Genomic DNA, 17,569 nt, shown 5'->3' with positions numbered 1-17,569 from the left:
TCAAGGCAGATGAAGAAGTACCTGCAACAGAATGCTTACCCTTTTTCCACATGGCGCTTCCCTTGCTGTAATTATGTATTCATTTGTGTGTTTATTTGTTTAGTATCTCTTTCTCCCTCTGGAGTGTGAGGTACATGAAAGCAAGGACCATATCTGTCTTATTCTCCTGGTGTTTTCATTGTCTGACTCATAGTTGGTGTTCAGCAGATACTTAAGAAGTGCTTGAGTGAACAGATGTAATTCTGGGACAGGGGCTGAGTTGGGGGTCTGGGGGGTGGAGGGAAGAGGGGCTGGCTGGAGTCGGGTGGGAGAGGCCTGGCAGAGATGGCCTCAGGTTCCGGCTGGCGGGCCTGGCAGAGGCCTTGGGCAGGCCGTGAGGGCCACGGGTCCCCTGCTCCTGTCTCCGTCCGGACCCGAGCACCCTGTCCCCGCAGGTGGAGGTGCAGTGCCTGCTCCTGCTGGAGGTGCTGGGTGGCTCCCACAAGCACGCCGTGGACAGTGCCGTGAAGAAGCTCACCAAGCTGTGGAGAGAGGTGACCGGAGGCTGCGGTGGGCGGCGGGCACTGCTTCCTCCACACACTCCCCCTGCCATCTGATACCCCTGCCCTCCCCGTTCCTCCTCAGAACCCCGGGCTGGTGGAGCAGTACTTGTCAGCCATTCTCAGCCTGGAGCCCAACCAGAGCTACGCGGGCATGCTGGGGCTGCTGGTGCAGTTCTGCACGAGCCACAAGGAGATGGACATGGCCAACCAGCACAAGGCAAGCGGGCGCTGGGCGGGGAGTGCGTTTTCCCCCAGTGGCCCCAGCCACTGGCCCCATCTGAAGTTGGCTGGTTTTCTCTCCCGAGACCCCGGCCTTTCGCAGTGATGTGTGAGGAGCGGGAACGTTTCCTCTCTGGTTCTCACTGGGGGTGGGCCCTGCCGCAGTTACTGGGATGCTGATTTGCCTGTTCTTGCTGTCACTGAGTCACTCACCCCTGAGCAGCTGCCTTATGCCAACCTCTGTGCCAGGTGTTGGGGGTGTAGCAGTGAGCGAGGGGGCCGTGATCCCTGCCCGGGCGGGGCTGAGTCTGAGGAGCCCACTGTTAGGCAGAGCGGCATCTTGTCATCTCTGTGAAACACGCTACAAAAGGGACCACACGAGAGGCTGTGATACTCTGTGGCAGGGACCTGTCTCAGGCTGTGGGTCAGGCAACACATCTCTAAGGAAGGAACTTAAAGGGTGAAGAGATGTTAACAAGGCCAAGAGGCAAGGAAGGGCATCTGGGGGCAGAGAGAGCAGTGTGTGGGCTGGGACGTGGGCAGTACGTGGCTGCCTGGGTGAGAGAGGAGCCGGCAGGCCTGTGAGCCACGCCAGGGGCCTGGACTTGATCCCAGGAGCCATGGAAAGCTGTGGAGGGCTTTTCATTGGGCAGTGGCATGGACACTGGCATTTCCATGCTTGACTCCATGTCATTTGGGGCCCTGATTGGTACTGTTCACAAGTGCTCGCACAAGAGGGACCTCAGAGCACCAGGGTCCGACAGGTCTCTCTTCCCCAGAGTGCCCTGCTGGACTTTTACGTGAAGAACATCCTGATGAGCAAAGTGAAGCCTCAGAAGTATCTGTTGGTGAGTGAGCGGTGGCCCTTCCTCGTCCGTCCAGCTGAATGCCCTTTTAAATTCTGTGATTCGGAGCCATGCTTTATTCTTAGTCTGTTCCCACAAGGGCAGGGTGCCTGACCCCTTTCTCTTGGCAGGATAACTGTGCCCCTTTGCTCCGGTACGTGTCCCACTCGGAGTTTAAGGATCTGGTCCTGCCCACCATACAGAAGTCCTTACTGAGGAGTCCAGAGAATGTCATTGAAAGTAGGTTGCTGCCAGCCAGGACAGTGGGAGGGAGATGACATCACCCAGTGAGCCAGATCGCAGCTGCTTGGCAACAGGCAGTGTTTATGGGGGGTGTGGGGGGAGGCTGTATTCACTGTGTACCTCGTTGGGCCCCTCGAGAGGGAGACTTAGGGACCCTTTCGAGAGTATGTTGAAAGTAATGGGCCCTCTTGTTGAAAGAGTGTGCAAAGTGTATCCGTTGAAAATGCTGCATACATACATTTTTAGAGGTCTGAGAGCCTTCTGGAAACGAGGTTAAGAACCTCTGCTCTAGACAGGTTGACCTTGGTGCCGGTGGTATTTGAAACCCTAGGATGTGAGAGTTGAGTCTCTGTCCCTTTTTATCTTGGTAAGAGGTATAGGTGGAGTGTTGGGGGCACAGATTTTGCTGTAGGGATGGGGCAGTGTACAGCTTTACAGCAGAGCAGAGGGATAAAGGTGTGACCATATAGAGGTGAAAAGTGGTCATGTTCCATGTGGCTAGATAGCGGGCCTGAGCATTGGCTGGGGAGCCGGGCAGAAACGGGCAACTTCCCTCCGAGGTCAGCATGGTGTGTGCTTTCTGTCCCCCTCAGCTATCTCCAGTCTGCTGGCATCCGTGACTCTGGATCTCAGCCAGTATGCCCTGGACATTGGGAAAGGACTGGCTGGTGAGTGTCCCGACCCCTCTCCCACCCCTAGAATGACACCTTGGGTTTTTGGTTGCATTTCTCCCAGTTGTAGAAGAAGGGGCACGAGACAGCCCCGTTTAGAAATAAACTACAGGCGCGGAGTTTCTTTTCTGAGATCCTTGATCATGAGAACGCAGAGCCAGGATGGATGAGTTGGGAGCCAGGAAGACAGACGAGAGCCTGGCTACTCAGCTCTGAGCAGCGGCTCTCTGTGTCCAGGTCAGCTGAAGTCCAACAGCCCTCGCTTGATGGATGAAGCCGTGCTGGCGCTGCGGAACCTGGCCCGCCAGTGCAGTGACTCCTCGGCGATGGAAGCCCTGGCCAGGCACCTGTTCGCTATCCTCGGAGGTGGGCTCGCCTTTCCGGGCATGGGGATGGCTGAGGTGCGGGCTCTGGCACTCCCTGGGCGCTGGGGCCTGCTGGGAGCTCAGTGCTCTGAGTCTTCTTGTGTCAGGAATGTGAGTAGAAGCACAGGCAGAGTGGTGTGGATGGGGGTGAGCTCAGATTTAAGTATAGATGTTTTTGTGCACATAGGTTATAAAAAATAGAGAAAAATACACCAAAATATAAGTAATATTCTTAGATGGGTGGTTTTTAGATTTTAAAAAAAATTTTTTCTGTTCGTCACATTTTCTGCAAGAACATATTTACTTCTTTGCTGCTGCTGCTGCTGCTAAGTCGCTTCAGTTGTGTCCGACTGTGCGACCCAATAGACAGCAGCCCACCAGGCTTCCCCGTCCCTGGGATTCTCCAGGCAAGAACACTGAAGTGGGTTGCCATTTCCTTCTCCAATGCATGAAAGTGAAAAGTGAAAGTGAAGTCGCTCATTCTTGCCCGACTCTTAGTGACCCCATGGACCGCAGCCTACCAGGCTCCTCCGTCCATGGGATTTTCTAGGCAAGAGTACTAGAGTGGGTTGCCATTGCCTTCTCCATTTACTTCTTTAGTCAGAAAAAAGAAAAACCCAATTAGTGTGGTTTTAAACCCAACTTCATGATAAAGAGGCTCTACTTTTAGAATCAGAAACTATCTTTCTTTCTCTCTTTTTTCCTTTTTTGGCTGCACCACTTGGCCTGTGGGATCTAGTTCCCCACCCAGGGATGGAAGTCAGGCCCTCGGCACTGGGAGCATGGCGTCTTAACCACTGGACCACCAGTGAAGTCCCCCAGTGTGTCTTGATGTCACACACATGACTACTTTGTTCACCCCCTTGGGAAAGGTGGCAGATGGGAATTCTGAATCTTTGCTCTCTCTCCTCTTAGGCTCGGAGGGGAAGCTAACTATTGTAGCCCAGAAGATGAGCGTTCTCTCAGGTATAGAATTTCTCTTCGGGTGTCAGGAAGTGTGGTTGTAGATGAGGGTCACCCCGACCATCAGGTGTGGCGAATCTGTTGGATCCTGACAGTCTTGGACGTCCCAGCCTGGCTTCTGTAAAAGGCAGGACGTCTGATGGGAGATTGAGGGAGGGTCAGTGATGGCCAGAGGAGAGGCGTGGCCGCTCGGGAGGGGGCAGCAACAGGAAGATGGTGCGTTGGCAATTCTGTGCTGACCAGGGGCTGAGCAGGGAACCCCCGTCTTCCAGGGATCGGGAGTGTCAGTCATCACGTGGTGTCGGGGCCTTCTAGTCAAGTCCTGAGCGGGACCGTGGCTGAGCTCTTCATCCCGTTCCTCCAGCAAGAAGGTAATTCTGGGCAGCACGGTGAGGCTGCAGCTGGGCGCCGTGTTTGAGCCCGGTTTTCGTGGTTGGAGCCTGTGGTGACCGCTTCTGAAGGCCCTGCTTCCCCTCCCCGAAGCCTCACTGCTTCCTCTCCCTTTACCTGGCTTGCTTTTGCATGCGGCTCGCGGTGATGTGACGTGGGTGTAAGATGTCTGGCTGACCGGCTCCAACTTCTCCCCCTAGTTCATGAAGGCACCTTGGTGCACGCTGTCTCTGTCTTGGCTCTCTGGTGTCACCGCTTCACCACGGAAGTACCCAAGAAGCTCACCGAATGGTTCAAGAAAGCCTTCAGCCTTAAAACCTCCACCTCTGCCGTGAGGCACGCCTACCTGCAGTGCATGTTGGTCTGCTTTCGAGGTGAGAGGCTCCCCGCAGAGGAGACACAGTCTTCAGGGCGTCGACATGGCTCTGGGCCTGCCCTCTCGGTCCAGCCTTTTTTATATTGTTTCCTCCTGAGTCCATGGGAGCATCCAGCTTAGTCATCCACAAAGCCTAGAATCAGAGCCCCGTTTGATTTTGACTTCTCCCCCTTATCAGACCTTCAGAGTACAAAGTTTATTCAGAGAGGACCCATAGCTAGAACCTGTCACTCTGTTTTCTGAAATCATGAAGATATGATTCTGATAGACTGATGTATGAGGTGTAAATGTATAATCTGCACCCTGGACCTGTGAGAAACTAGCCCTGCCGTTGCGCCAGGGCTGACAAGCGTGTCATCTGGGCACTTGCCTCCTTTCCACGTGCAGTGAGGGGACACAGCAAACCTGGGTAGGAGCTTGATCCCCAAGGAGAAAATCTCCAGCGCTGATTTCCACCTCTCAGATGGGCTTGTGTTTCACTCATGGTTTAAATGGATGACGATTTTGTCTAAAGAAATGTCTGGGAGATTCCAAAGTGCCCTCTAAAAAGGTGACCCCCTTCTGTTCTGTGTCCGAGCTTTGCAGACAAAGTCTGTATCACTTTGCAGTTTTGCTGCACTGATCAAAGTTGACTTTATTTATTTATTTTTTCAATTAGCAATAATCACGCCTTGGATAAACCTCGTTGGCTACGATACTGCCACTGTGCAAAGCTCAAAGTTGACTTTAGATTGAGTTCTAAGTAGCCAAGTCTTGGTTTAACCTCGTCTCTAGCTGGAGCTAGTTCTAGTTCTGCTCCAGACTTTAAAAGCAAACATAAAATAAACCTTTAAAATATGCATTTCTTGGATTCAAAAGCATGGCATTGTCCAAATGAAATGCTTTCTTTGTGTGAAATATTCTGATATACCACTTTGGTAATTTATGAGTTTAGTTACAGGTTTTAGTAGGTTTTTACCTTTTTTTGAAAAAACAGACTTTAGTTCATAGGTCAGCAGATTGGTTCTGGTTGGGGGGTTTGGGTCTGGAGGTTGTCTGGTATGGGGGAAGTGCCCCAGAAAGAAATTGGTGGACCTGAGGTTTTGCCCTGGTTCTCTTCGCCCAACCAGCTGTGTGGCCATGGGCAACTCACTTCACCCCTCTGTTTCTTTATTCATCAAATGAATAGCCAGACTCTTGGGTTAGTAAGGACCCTTCTAGCTCTATCTGTAAGGTTGTAGAGTTTGATTTAAGCCCTAGATTCTATTCCACTCCTTCGAGGTATTTGAAAGGTAATCATTAGCCGGTTCAGACAGGGGTGAATGTCCTTTCCCGGGTAATCTTGCCGCTCCCCCCCCCCCCACCCCGCCCCTGCCCCCGAGTGATGGACAGGCGCCGGTCCTGTCTCCACAGGCGACACACTGCTGCAGGCCCTGGACTTGCTGCCCTTGCTCATCCAGACAGTGGAGAAGGCGGCCTCCCAAGGCACTCAGGTTCCCGTTGTCACCGAAGGGGTCGCCGCTGCCTTGCTGCTCACGAAGCTCTCAATGGCCGACTCGCAGGCTGGTAAGAGTCCAGCGGTGTCCAGGAGGCTGCAGACAAGGGCCTCTTCCAGAGTCCCTGGGAGGAGGGCCAAATGTTCAGGATTTGGCTGCATCAGCTTGGCCACTTACCCCCTGGGCAGCCACGGGGCCACTTGGCACCTGCCGGGATGGATTTTATCTGCAAGCTCCCGTCCCTGAGCACTGGGGCGACAGAGCAGAGGAGGACGGTGACAGGGCCCCCTGCTGCCCTCCCACTGCTCAGTGCGACCCTGAGGCTCATCCCTGCAGGTGCTCAGTGGGACTTTGTTTTTGATTGGTTATACAGTTTTAAGGTGTAACATGAACAGTGTCCCCTGAGTTTAGCCAGCCTGCCTTCCAGCCACTCAGTTTCTGTCCTTGGAGGACAGTACCAGTTTCGTGTCCAGAGATGGCTAATGTGAAATTGCCCAAACACGCTGGGTAACGTACTATACACGGGCTTCACTGGTGGCTCAGTGGTAAAGAGTCCGCCTGCCAATGCAGGAACCTCGGGTTTGATCCCTGGGTTGGGAAGATCCTCCAGGGTAGGAAATGGCAACCCACTCCAGTATTCCTGCCTGGGAAATCCCATGGGCAGAGGAGCCTGGTAGGATACAGTCCCTGGAGTTGCAAAAGAGTTGGACATGACTTAGCAACTAAACAACAACAGCATGGCATTTTATATACTGAACACATCTGGGAAAAGGTTCCATATCAGTGCAACAAAAAGAGCGTTCCTGTTTTTGGGGCTACAGGGTATTCCATGCTTGTTTAGTCTAACTCCTGCTCTGTGCGGACGTAGCTGGACGTACTCCTGTGGTTAGAAACAAGATTCAGCTCTTCACATGTTATTGCTTGACACCTGAGTATATGCCAAGGCACTCAGCTACTTCTCCGTGGGGGGAGGCAGAAATGAACATGACCCTGCTTCAGCAAATTTTAAGCTGCCTTTACTGTAATGGGAGAAGGGATATGCAAACATTATCTGCTGTTAAAGGCAAAACATAGCATAAGAGCAGGTTTGAAGGATGGGTTGCTTTTAGTTTTGGGGTTGGGGGCCAGGAAAGGCTTCCTGAAGGATGGAGCGTTTGAACTAGTGCCCTGAGGACTAGAAGAAGTTTCACTGACTGGAAGGGAACGGCCCAGTGTGAGTTCAGACCAGGGAAGGACAAGGGAAGGTGCCATGTGAGGACTTTAAGGAGCTCAGCCTGGCACCTGGAGCAGGTGGGAATCCGAGGGGGGAGGCAGGTCGTCTGGGCTGCTGCAGGAAGTGGAGAAGCACCAGAGGTTTCCATAAGGGGTGATGCTACCAGAAGAACTAGTTAGTTCTTGGCGTGGGAGGACGGTGAGCCTGGGAGTGACCCCTTCCTGCCGAGCGAGGACCCTGGCCTGCTGCACTGAGGCGGGTCTTCCAGAGGACCCAGCCCTGGCAGCTGCAGCGTGGCGGGGCTAGCCCTGGGGGAGGCGGTGGGCTGTGTGGTGGAGTGACCTTTTGTCTCTTGCAGAGGCCAAACTGAGTGGTTTCTGGCAGCTCATTTTGGATGAGAAGAAGCAGGTTTTCACTTCCGAGAAATTCCTCCTCATGGCTTCAGAGGATGGTGAGTCACTACCTGCCTACTCGAAGTTGAACTTGGGGCCGAGTCTCTCTGGTGGGTCTTCACAGAGGACCCTTCCCGGACTGCCTGTTGTTTTGACCAGTCAGCTCGGCAAAGACCTGGAGCAGAGCGATCTAACAGCTCAGCTTTCCTGAGAATGAATTTATTCCTGTGGGGCCTGGAAGGCTGGGGAGGTGGGAGTGAAGTGGGAGATTTGTGGAGACAGAGCACTAATAGCTGTAGAGCTGTGATATTAGGTATAATTACAGCTGATTGGGTAATTGGTGCTGTCTCAGAGGTTTTCGTATGTTCAGAGACAGCTGAGAAGCTCTAGTGAAGTGTGGCTGGCTCGACTCCCCCACTGGGAGATAGAAAAACTACTGGTTTCTATCTTGGCAGAAAAGGAACTGTGGATCTTTAAGTGTATGTTTAAAATTCTAGGTTGCCTTAGAAGTATCTGTGGCTAATTGGTGACTTGAAAAGTCTTTTGACTCGCACATCACAACATTCTGTTCATGAGCTACAACTGTTAGTCACTTTCTGATGTTTAAAACACATTTAGCTAGTCTTTGAACAGGAAATGTATTCACATAATACAAAAATAAAAGCCCCAAGAGGGGCTACACTGAAAGTTACACTTTTGCTTTGATATCTGCCCAGTATCCCTAGCCATGGAGAGCCAGTTTTATTCCCTTGCTGTGTATTGTTGATATTTTATTTTTATACCAATAAATATCCTTATGTGTTAGTTCTCTTCCTTTTTATATAAAAGGTAATATGCATGCTATATGCATTGTGCTCTCTAGATTTGGAAATCATTTCACATCAGTAAGTGCTCTTATTCTTTAGAACTGCATACAAATTAAATTATGGGAGTATAGTTGAATATACTTACAGTGAATTAATACACTCGTGTGTTAATTTTTACTGTACAGCAGAATGATTCAGCTATATATATACATACACGTTCTTTTTCATAGTCTTTTCCACTATAGTTTATCACAGGGTATTGAATATAGTTCCGTGTGCTATACCATAGGATCTCACTGTTTTAATTAAAAGAAAGTGTATACTTTTGCTTGTTCCAAGATACACGTGTGTATATGCTAAAAGCATAACTTGCTTTTAACAGAAAAGCAAATTCAGTAGATAACACATATACGTATAACCGAGTCACTTGGCTGTACATCTGAAATTAACACAGCATTGTTAATCAACTATACTTCAATATAAAGTAAAAAGTTTAAAAAAAAGAAAATTCAAGTGAAACTGTGATTTTACGCTTACATTTTGATTTCCAACTTTTCCAGTTCTTTCTGGATATTTTCTCTATTAATTTCTTTGTGTATTTGGCTGCTCTGGGCCTTAGTTGCGGCATGTGGGATCTAGTTCCCTGACCAGGGATGGAACCTGGGCCCCCTGCATTGGGAACGCGGAGTCTCGCCTCTGGACCACCAGGGAAGTCCCCGTTTCCTCTATTGTAGACGAGATCGGGCCCGTTCAGGGCAGTTCAGCCGCAGCCGTATTCTCTATTTTAAAAACACTTGCACTGTTTCTCTCCCCTTGCCAGCCCTGTGTACTGTGCTGCACCTGACAGAGAGACTGTTTCTTGACCATCCGCACCGACTCACAGGCAACAAAGTTCAGTACGTGGGGCTCGTTCACCCTCCCCCTCGGGCCAGATGACCCCATTCCCTGGCAGGAGCCCGAGCCTCAGCTGTGTGTGAGGGGCGGGAGGCTGGCTGCGGAGAGCCGCGCCCGGCCATCCCCAGCGCGCCCTGTCCCTCTGCTGCAGGCAGTACCACCGGGCCCTGGCGGCCGTGCTCCTGAGCCGCCCCTGGCACGTGCGCAGGCAGGCCCAGCAGACGGCCCGGAAGCTGCTGTCCTCTCTCGGGGGCTTCAAGCTGGCGTACGGACTGCTGGAGGAGCTGAAGACCGTCCTCAGTTCTCACAAGGTCAGGGCCTCTTCCGGGCCCCAGAACTGGGGCTCACAGACCCCCGAGCTGCCCCTGCCTGCGCTGTGGGATCTCACCTGGGGTGCTCCCTGGCTGTCCTCACTCACGTGGGCTCCGTGTGACGCCAAGGTCTCCTGCCCTGCCCCACAGCTCAGGGACCACCTTGTTTCACACCATTCCTTTGCAGATGCCTTTCTTTCTTCCCGTGTCTTATGACACGTAAGTCAACCTTTTTATTCCTGAGTAATGGAAAAACACTTCATTTTTAAAGCACTTTATAATTTTTAAAACATTTTTCTACCCTTCTCTCTGTCCGTTTTTCATAATGCCTTTAAAAGGCTGACAGGCTTACTATGCTTGTTTTATGGGAGTTGTTCATGGTTCTGGCAGCTGACATGACTTGCTCAGCGTCTCCCTTCAGCGGATGGCGGCAGGACGGGGACCTGGCTCCTGATTTCAGTGCTCTCTGTGTCCCGTTCACTGCTTCCCTCCCTCCCTGAGCGGGCTTAAGGGATGTGGGCTGGTGACAGACTTGCAGTCTCAGGTTCATTCCCCCTGGATCGGATTCTGTTGCCTTTTTACCCACTCTGGGCTCTTTGAGGCTCAGGACCCTAGGTGTTTCCTTCCAGGCCTATCTCACAGCCTGTGGATCCCAGCGCAGGGCTCCGGGCCTTGGTCTCCACGCCAGCAGGGGGCCCAGAGAATCTACTGAATGACAGACAGCTACGTTCCTGGCGTCTTCATCTCCCGAGGGCTAGGCCGGCACGGGACTCTGATCATTGGGGCTCATTCGTTGTCTCCCCACAGGTGCTGCCCTTCGAGGCTCTGGTGACCGACACTGGGGAGGTGACTGAGGCGGGCAAGACCTACGTGCCCCCGAGGGTCCTGCAGGAGGCTCTGTGTGTCATCTCCGGGGTGCCAGGGCTGGAGGGTGGCATCACCGGCATGGAACAGCTGGCACAGGAGATGCTGATCATCTCTCACCACCCATCCTTAGGTCTGTGGCCTGGGTGGGCGGGTAGGGCAGGGACTCTGTCAGAAGAGCAGGCGGGCAGAAGGCCTCAAAGAGCTCCCCTTCCCTTCAGTGGCTGTGCAGTCTGGCCTCTGGCCAGCACTTCTCGCCAGGATGAAGATCGATCCGGAAGCCTTCATTAGTAGGCACTTGGACCAGATCATCCCCAGGATCACCACACAGAGCCCCTTGAACCAGGTAGTTGGGCCTGTGAGCTGGCTCTGGCATCAGGTCAGCAGGCAGACCAGGAAGATTCAGAGAAACAGAAGACGGGGTGATGAGAAGTGGGTTGGACTGTTGGGTTGCAAGTGACAGAAAGCGCAGACTAGTTTGAGCTTAGCAGGGAGCTTGCTGGTTGCCACGTCTAACTGGTAAGCCCCTGGATGTGACGGGACAGGGACTGAGATGTCCTCAAGACCTCGTAAGTGGTGTGTTTCTTGCTCTCTGTCCGTCTCCCTTCCTCCTCTGTCTGTGCCTCACTGCTGCTTTCTGCAGCATGGGCTCTGTTATCAGTCTCTGCTTTTTGGTAGCAGGATAGCTGTTCGAGGCTTACGTCTCATCCCCTGTTAGCTCCAGTGGGAAAAGCTGGCGTTTTCCAACTATTCCAGCTGGCAGAGGGCCTTACCGCCTGGGTTGACCTGACTCAGGTCTTATGCTCATCCCAGGGCCCATCCTTCCGGTCTGGGTCACGTGTCCATCTCTAGCGAGGGTGGGGGAAGCTCTGCCTGAACCACAGAGATCAAGAGTGGGAGAGAAATGTCCCCCATGTCGGGGTGCAGCATGCCGAGAAGGCAGGCACACCCTGTAGCCGTCCACTCCAGCGGCAGGGCTCAGAAAGAACAGGCAGCGGCAAGAAGGGGAGCCTGCCGCCCAGGGCGTGAGACATGGCAGGCCCTCTCTCCTGTGCCAGCCGTGGCAGGCACTGACCGTGTCTGTGTTTGTCTGGCAGTCTTCCATGAACGCCATGGGCTCCCTCTCGATCCTGTCCCCAGACCGGGTCCTCCCGCAGCTCATCAGCACCATCACCACCTCCGTGCAGAACCCAGCACTGTGCCAGGTGACGCGGGAGGAGTTTGCTATCATGCAGACCCCTGCAGGGGAGTTGTACGACAAGTCCATCATTCAGAGGTGAGCCGCCTGCTCGAGGGCTCAGTAAGTGATACAGTCTGTCTGTTCGTTGGGGGAGTGCTGGCTGTGGTCCACACACAGTCTTCGGTCCCGGATACGAGAGCATGTGGAGGACCCAGCACTTGCCTGGTGCCCATGACTTAAGAGGTAGCAGGGATCTCGTGGCTGGTGGGAGGCTAAAGGGCCTCGTGGCTGGATGGAACCTGGCTGATCACCCACTCTGGTGTTTCAGTGCCCAGCAGGACAGCATAAAAAAGGCCAACATGAAGCGAGAGAACAAAGCTTACTCCTTCAAGGAGCAGATCATCGAGTTGGAGCTGAAGGAGGTGGGTGTGCGGAGGCCTCAGGCCGGTCCATTGGGTCACCCTGACCCGTGGCATGCTCCTCTGACCTCCCCGCTCTGCCCGGCTCCTCCTGTCACCTTCTTGATCTGCTGTCTCTCAGTAGCTTTCTCCACCCGCAACTCCAGGAAAAGAGATTTTTCTTCCTGCTGTCAGTAGTTCATGTATTTCCTGTGCTAAATGGTGTAACTTGACTCTATGCCCGTCCCCACGCCCTGCTCCTGAATGGCCGGGACCCGTCTGTCCTCTTGACTGGGCGCGGGCCCTGGCATAGTGTGGCCTCTGGGGCATCGGGGTTCATGGCTGTGTTCAGTGGTGATGGGGCTGGTTCTGGCGGAAGCACAGCACACAGGGCTCTTTCTCTTGTCTCAGCCTGTGCACCTCCCTCAGTCTTTTTTATTTTCTTCTTCAATCTTTATAGGCTGAGTTCTTCTTGTCTTCTATATCTCTGCCCACATGTCCCTTCTGCAGAGAGGTGACCCCTCTGCCCACCCTACCCAGAGCCGAGCCGCCCCCTTCTCGTTTGTTACGCATATTTATTCCTTTCATGACACTTGTCATGATCTGAAGCCACCTTGCTTATGTATCTGTTCCCTGTTCGTTGTGTAGCCACCCCCACTAAGATGGTGAGCTCTGTAAGGGCAGAGACTTGGTCTTGTTCCCACAGTCTCCCCAGCATCTGGCACCTCCTAGGTGCTCAGTGAATATCAGATGAATGAATGCTCTCAGCCTCTGCCAGGCTTTAGCTTACACTAGAGGAGAGTGTAGGGCAGGCTGGTCAGAGGTAGGAGAGCCTTAGGCTGGAGTTCTGAAGCTATGTGGCTCCCAGAATACCCTCTTCAACACTTGGAGGAACTTTCCATTTCTCTTAACACGTAAAGACTCTTTTTGTGTTTTCCTTATAGAGAATCTGGCAAGAAATGGCCGCTCTACTGCTCTCTGTTCTGTAGAAACCAGGCGGCCTTGGGCTTGTGGGAGTGGGGCAGGCCAGCCGGCAGGTTTGGGGCCCAGATCACAGACTCAGAGCTGGCCTGGGACCGACGGTGGCGCCAAGCTCACCTTGCCTGGTGGTGGGAGGGAGGCAGGTCTGTGCCCTGGAGACGGAATTGCTGTGCTTGTTCCTTCAGGAGATAAAGAAGAAGAAAGGCATAAAAGAGGAGGTGCAGCTGACCAGCAAACAGAAGGAGATGCTGCAGGCCCAGCTGGACAAGGAAGCGCAGATCCGGAGGCGGCTGCAGGAGGTGAGCGGCTGCCCCAGCGACCACGCCTCACTTGCTGTTAGGGCAGGCCCTGCTGACCAGCCCTCTGGGCTGACTCTGCTTACAGCTGGACAGTGAGCTGGAGGCGGCTCTGGGGCTGCTGGACACCATCCTGGCCAAGAACCCGTCCGGCCTGACCCAGTACATCCCGGTCCTGGTCGACTCTTTCCTGCCCTTGCTGAAGTCTCCCCTGGCTGCTCCCAGGATCAAGACCCCTTTCCTGTCCTTGGCTGCCTGTGTCATGCCCCCGAGGCTCAAGGCTTTGGGTTAGTTCTCATTGGCTGGCTGTGGGCATGACCCCGGGTCAGGAGGGGGGCGGACAGGCGTGCCCTGAGTGCTTGGGGGAGGCATGCAGTGACCTCAGCTACTGACCTGTGTTCCCATGGGTGCAGCCTCAGGCGGCCCAAGCTACACATCCCGGGGAGCACGTGATGCCATCTCCTCTCCTTTTTTATGTCTACTGTGGCTTCACTCTGAGGACCAAGTTTTAGATGCTAGTCAGTGATTGTGTGTGTGTGTGTGTGTGTGTGTGTATGTGTATGTGCTGAGTCGCTCAGTCATATCCAGTTCTTTGCTACCCCATGGACTGTAGCCTTCCAGGCTCCTCTGTCCATGGGGTGTCCCAGGAAAGAATACTGGAGTGGGTTGCCATTTCCTACTTCAGCGGATCTTCCTGACCCAGGAATTGAACCCTCATCTCTCATGTCTCTTGCATTGGCAGGCAGGTTCTTTACCACTGGGCCACATGGGAAGCCCTTGATCTTTCTGTAGCAGCTTTAAATTCAGTGGCAGTGGGATAGTTGGTGCCACGTGGCCTATCCATGGAGCCCAGAGCTCCTGAGCAGCAGGTGTGGGTGACCAGAGGGCTCTGTGGCCTTGAGAAGCTTTCTCTTTAGCCACAAAGAACCTTGTGAGGTAGCTGGGAATTGTGGTAACCTCGCTCTGTGGATTGTATGACACCTTTGAGCCTTAAGGATACGTTCCCATGGGTGAGGCTGGAGTCAGGCTGTGCACACAGAACCTATGCAGCTGGCTGGGCTGCTGCATGGAAGGTGGGAGCACCCTGTGGCTAGAGCTTCACTCCCAGCTGAGTAACCTTGTGTGGCTCATGCCTCCTTGCTGCATACTTCTGATTCCTTACTGTCAGGAGGATAGCCCCTTGCCAGCTTGTCCACCCTTTTGGAGTATCACGGAGATGAAACGAGAAACTAGGTTGAGGAGATGGGCAGGGCAGAGCAGAGCTGATTAGTGTTAACTCAGGGAGATGTGGGTCCCTGGTTCACACCCGAGCCAGATTGTGTGTCTTTGCGTGGGTCATCCCTGTGGGTCCCTTCTCTTGGACACAGGCACTTTGGTGAGCCATGTGACTCTGCGCCTGCTGAAGCCGGAATGTGCCCTGGACGAGTCATGGTGCCAGGAAGAGCTGTCGGTGGCCGTGAAGAGAGCAGTGACCCTGCTGCACAGTCACACCATCACCAGCAGGGCAGGCAAGGGTGAGCCAGGTGAGGGACCGGATAGGGTGGACAGAGGGCGCAAGGCGGGTGAACCGTGCGGGGGCTTGACTTCCATCCTCCGGGCTTCCCGAGGCCGCAGCTTCCGCTGGTCTCTCCCCTTGCTGGTCTTGATTTCCTCACCTCACCCCTTGAACCAGATGGATGATTTTTGAGTCCAGTCACTGTGACCCCCCCACCCCACCCCCGCCCCCCTTGAGGGTTTAGTTCTTGCTGTTGGAATCTACTTGTCTGTTTTAATGCTCACATTGTGGAACCAGGCGCTGTCTGGGGTAGGAGCGGCATTGGCTTTAGAACTGGACTGCCGTCTCTTGTCCCTCTTGTCATGCCTCTGGCTTCAGGGTATCAGAAAGGGCCTCCAGCCGTCTCCCTGCCCGCTTGCCCTGAGGATGGACGCTGTGGCGGCCAAACTCGGGGCCCGGCCCGCCTGCAGAGTCGGTCTACTTCTTGCTCTCACAGACGCTGCGCCCCTGTCCGCGCCAGCCTTCTCCTTGGTTTTCCCGTTTCTGAAGATGGTGCTGACTGAGATGCCCCACCACAGTGAGGAGGAGGAGGAAAGAATGGCCCAGATTCTTCAGATCCTCACAGTCCACGCCCAGCTGCGGGCCTCCCCAAGCAACCCACCTGGGCGTGTGGACGAGGTAGGCTGGGGAGCTCAGCTCCCCCTTGGCTTGAGTGGGGTTGCGGGGGGTAGGGCAGGGGCTTCTGACACTTCCTGACCCATGAGCAGTTCTGGGGAGGGGGTCCTACAGCAGCGGCCATTGGTGGGGAGACCCTAAATGTTCTGTTGAGAGAGCCTCCAAGGCCTCACAGAAGCTATGGGTCTCCTGCATCTGATAGTTTCTGAGCCAAAGGAATTGAAGGACTCTAACTTATTGTATGTTGTTCTTAAGAAGATAGTGCTGGTTACTATCCTTTTCACTTGCTTTTGAGACTGGAGCTCATTCAGTCAGGATTTTTGGGTTCTTTTTTTTTTTTTTTAAAGACTTTTTGGGTGTGGACCATCTATAAAGTCTTTATTGAATTTGTTACAATATTGCTTCTGTTTTATGTTTTGGGTTTTTGGCCATAAGGCATGTGGTATCTTAGCTCTATGACCAGGGTTAGAATCCCCACACCTTTCATTGGAACCTGAAGTCCTAACCACTGGACCACCAGGGAAGTCCCAAGGAATTTTCTTTTTTAATAGATTGAAAGTGAAAGTCTCTCAGTCATGTCCGACTCGTTTTGACCCCATGGACTATAAAGTCCATGGAATTCTTCAGGCCAGAAAACTGGAGTGGGTAGCTGTTTCATTCTCTAGGGGATCTTCCCAACCCAGAGATTGAACCCAGGTCTCGCACATTGCAGGTGGATCCTTTACCAGCTGAAGCACCAGGGAAGAGTACTGGAGGGGGTAGCTTATCCCTTCTCCAGGGGAACTTCCCAACCAGGAGTTGAAACAGGGTCTCCTACATTGCAGGCGGATTCTTTACCAGCTGAGCTACCGAGGAAGCCCAGTTTTAGTAGATTATGTTCTAAAAATTTGAAAGTAGTGCTTACGTACTTTAAAAAAATTCCAACAGTACAGAAGCAAAAAGAGAAATGCCCCTCCTCAGAGGTAGCTGTTAATAACAGTTTGGTCTATACCCTCGTGGGCTTTTTTATTTTAGCACGTATAAAGCTCATACCCACAAATGCAGTAATGCAAAAAATGGATTGCACCGCTCCTTCCACGGGACTGTCTTCTCTGGGCCTCCTCCAGTGTCAGGACCTGTGTGGTCCACATCATGTGGATCTCATATTACAGGCTCTGTTCTGTGGGCGCACAATGTTTTAGTCAGCTTTTTACTTGCTGATTGACATTTTAAGGCCCCAAACGTTTCCATGTTTTGAATGCAGCTGTGGGGTGTCCCCTGTTCATTTACATGCCTTGCACACCACGTGCACATTCTCATAGGACAGATTCTTGGGCGTGGAATTGTTAGGTCATGTGACATGTTCTGAACTATACCCTTGCTAAGCGTTTCCTTTTCTCCAAACCTCATACAACCTCACGTAGTGTTTAGCTTGTCAATGACAGGTGGAAGAATGGTATCTTGTTTTATTTTGCATTTCTTTACTTATTTGTAAAGTTCAGTGTCTCTTTGTGTATTCATGAGCCACCTGTATTTCAAAAGTCTGTGAATTTCAGCCAAGGTTAGGAATAGTTATTTTTAGTCCCTGGAGATCACGGCTGACTGGGGTTGGCTCCTGTGGATTGAGTTGTAGACTTGACAGGGTCCCTCCAGTGTGGTCAGCAGGAAGACCCAGAATGTTCCCCTGTGGGTGAGAGGGACTCACGTGCCTCTGGGCTTGGTTACAGACCTTCCGTGGAGCTTCGTCCTGCCTCATGTGCTTTCTCCCGTAGAACGGCCCGGAGTTGCTGCCTCGCGTGGCCATGCTGCGCCTTCTGACCTGGGTGATTGGGACGGGCTCTCCCCGACTTCAGGTAATCTGGTCCCCTGCTGGCTTCTACTGTTCACAGCCCCACCCTCAGGTTCCGATTGCCTCTCCCAGCCCTCAGTTCTGACCTTGGGCACAGCGGTACTCGTGAGAGCCAGCCAGACTGTTCTCAGCTCATGAGTGGTTTTG

General features: G+C 53.0%; 1 protein-coding gene and 1 non-coding gene across 4 annotated transcripts in view; one reads left to right on the top strand and one right to left on the bottom strand.

Moving 5' to 3' along the window:
* Positions 1 to 17,569, top strand: part of GCN1 (GCN1 activator of EIF2AK4) — a 55,178-nt gene that overhangs the window by 11,738 nt on the left and 25,871 nt on the right. For 2 of the 3 annotated variants that reach the window (XR_015144644.1, XM_086348226.1), the window contains exons 6-27: positions 435 to 533; positions 625 to 759; positions 1,541 to 1,609; positions 1,738 to 1,846; positions 2,443 to 2,517; positions 2,758 to 2,886; positions 3,801 to 3,851; positions 4,121 to 4,219; positions 4,439 to 4,612; positions 6,007 to 6,159; positions 7,661 to 7,753; positions 9,321 to 9,396; positions 9,546 to 9,705; positions 10,513 to 10,702; positions 10,791 to 10,915; positions 11,667 to 11,845; positions 12,078 to 12,171; positions 13,314 to 13,427; positions 13,513 to 13,711; positions 14,792 to 14,947; positions 15,416 to 15,597; positions 17,346 to 17,426. Coding sequence is in view for 2 of the 3 variants with exons in the window: in XM_086348226.1 (XP_086204352.1) it covers positions 435 to 533; positions 625 to 759; positions 1,541 to 1,609; positions 1,738 to 1,846; positions 2,443 to 2,517; positions 2,758 to 2,886; positions 3,801 to 3,851; positions 4,121 to 4,219; positions 4,439 to 4,612; positions 6,007 to 6,159; positions 7,661 to 7,753; positions 9,321 to 9,396; positions 9,546 to 9,705; positions 10,513 to 10,702; positions 10,791 to 10,915; positions 11,667 to 11,845; positions 12,078 to 12,171; positions 13,314 to 13,427; positions 13,513 to 13,711; positions 14,792 to 14,947; positions 15,416 to 15,597; positions 17,346 to 17,426 (2,742 nt within the window). In the remaining variant the exon portion in view is untranslated. The remainder of the gene's footprint in view (positions 1 to 434; positions 534 to 624; positions 760 to 1,540; positions 1,610 to 1,737; positions 1,847 to 2,442; positions 2,518 to 2,757; positions 2,887 to 3,800; positions 3,852 to 4,120; positions 4,220 to 4,438; positions 4,613 to 6,006; positions 6,160 to 7,660; positions 7,754 to 9,320; positions 9,397 to 9,545; positions 9,706 to 10,512; positions 10,703 to 10,790; positions 10,916 to 11,666; positions 11,846 to 12,077; positions 12,172 to 13,313; positions 13,428 to 13,512; positions 13,712 to 14,791; positions 14,948 to 15,415; positions 15,598 to 17,345; positions 17,427 to 17,569) is intronic. The other variant, XM_086348227.1, reaches the window with a different exon arrangement.
* On the bottom strand, positions 5,193 to 5,329 carry LOC147355576 (U4 spliceosomal RNA). Its single transcript, XR_015144962.1, has one exon. It is a non-coding gene; the product is annotated as a U4 spliceosomal RNA (small nuclear RNA).

The sequence above is a fragment of the Bos grunniens genome, chromosome 17 (genome assembly GCF_055505025.1).
Source record: "Bos grunniens cultivar Pamir isolate PY7600 chromosome 17, Bosgru_T2T1.0, whole genome shotgun sequence".
Classification (NCBI taxonomy): Eukaryota; Metazoa; Chordata; class Mammalia; order Artiodactyla; family Bovidae; genus Bos; species Bos grunniens.
This window is presented reverse-complemented; position numbering and strand designations above follow the sequence as displayed.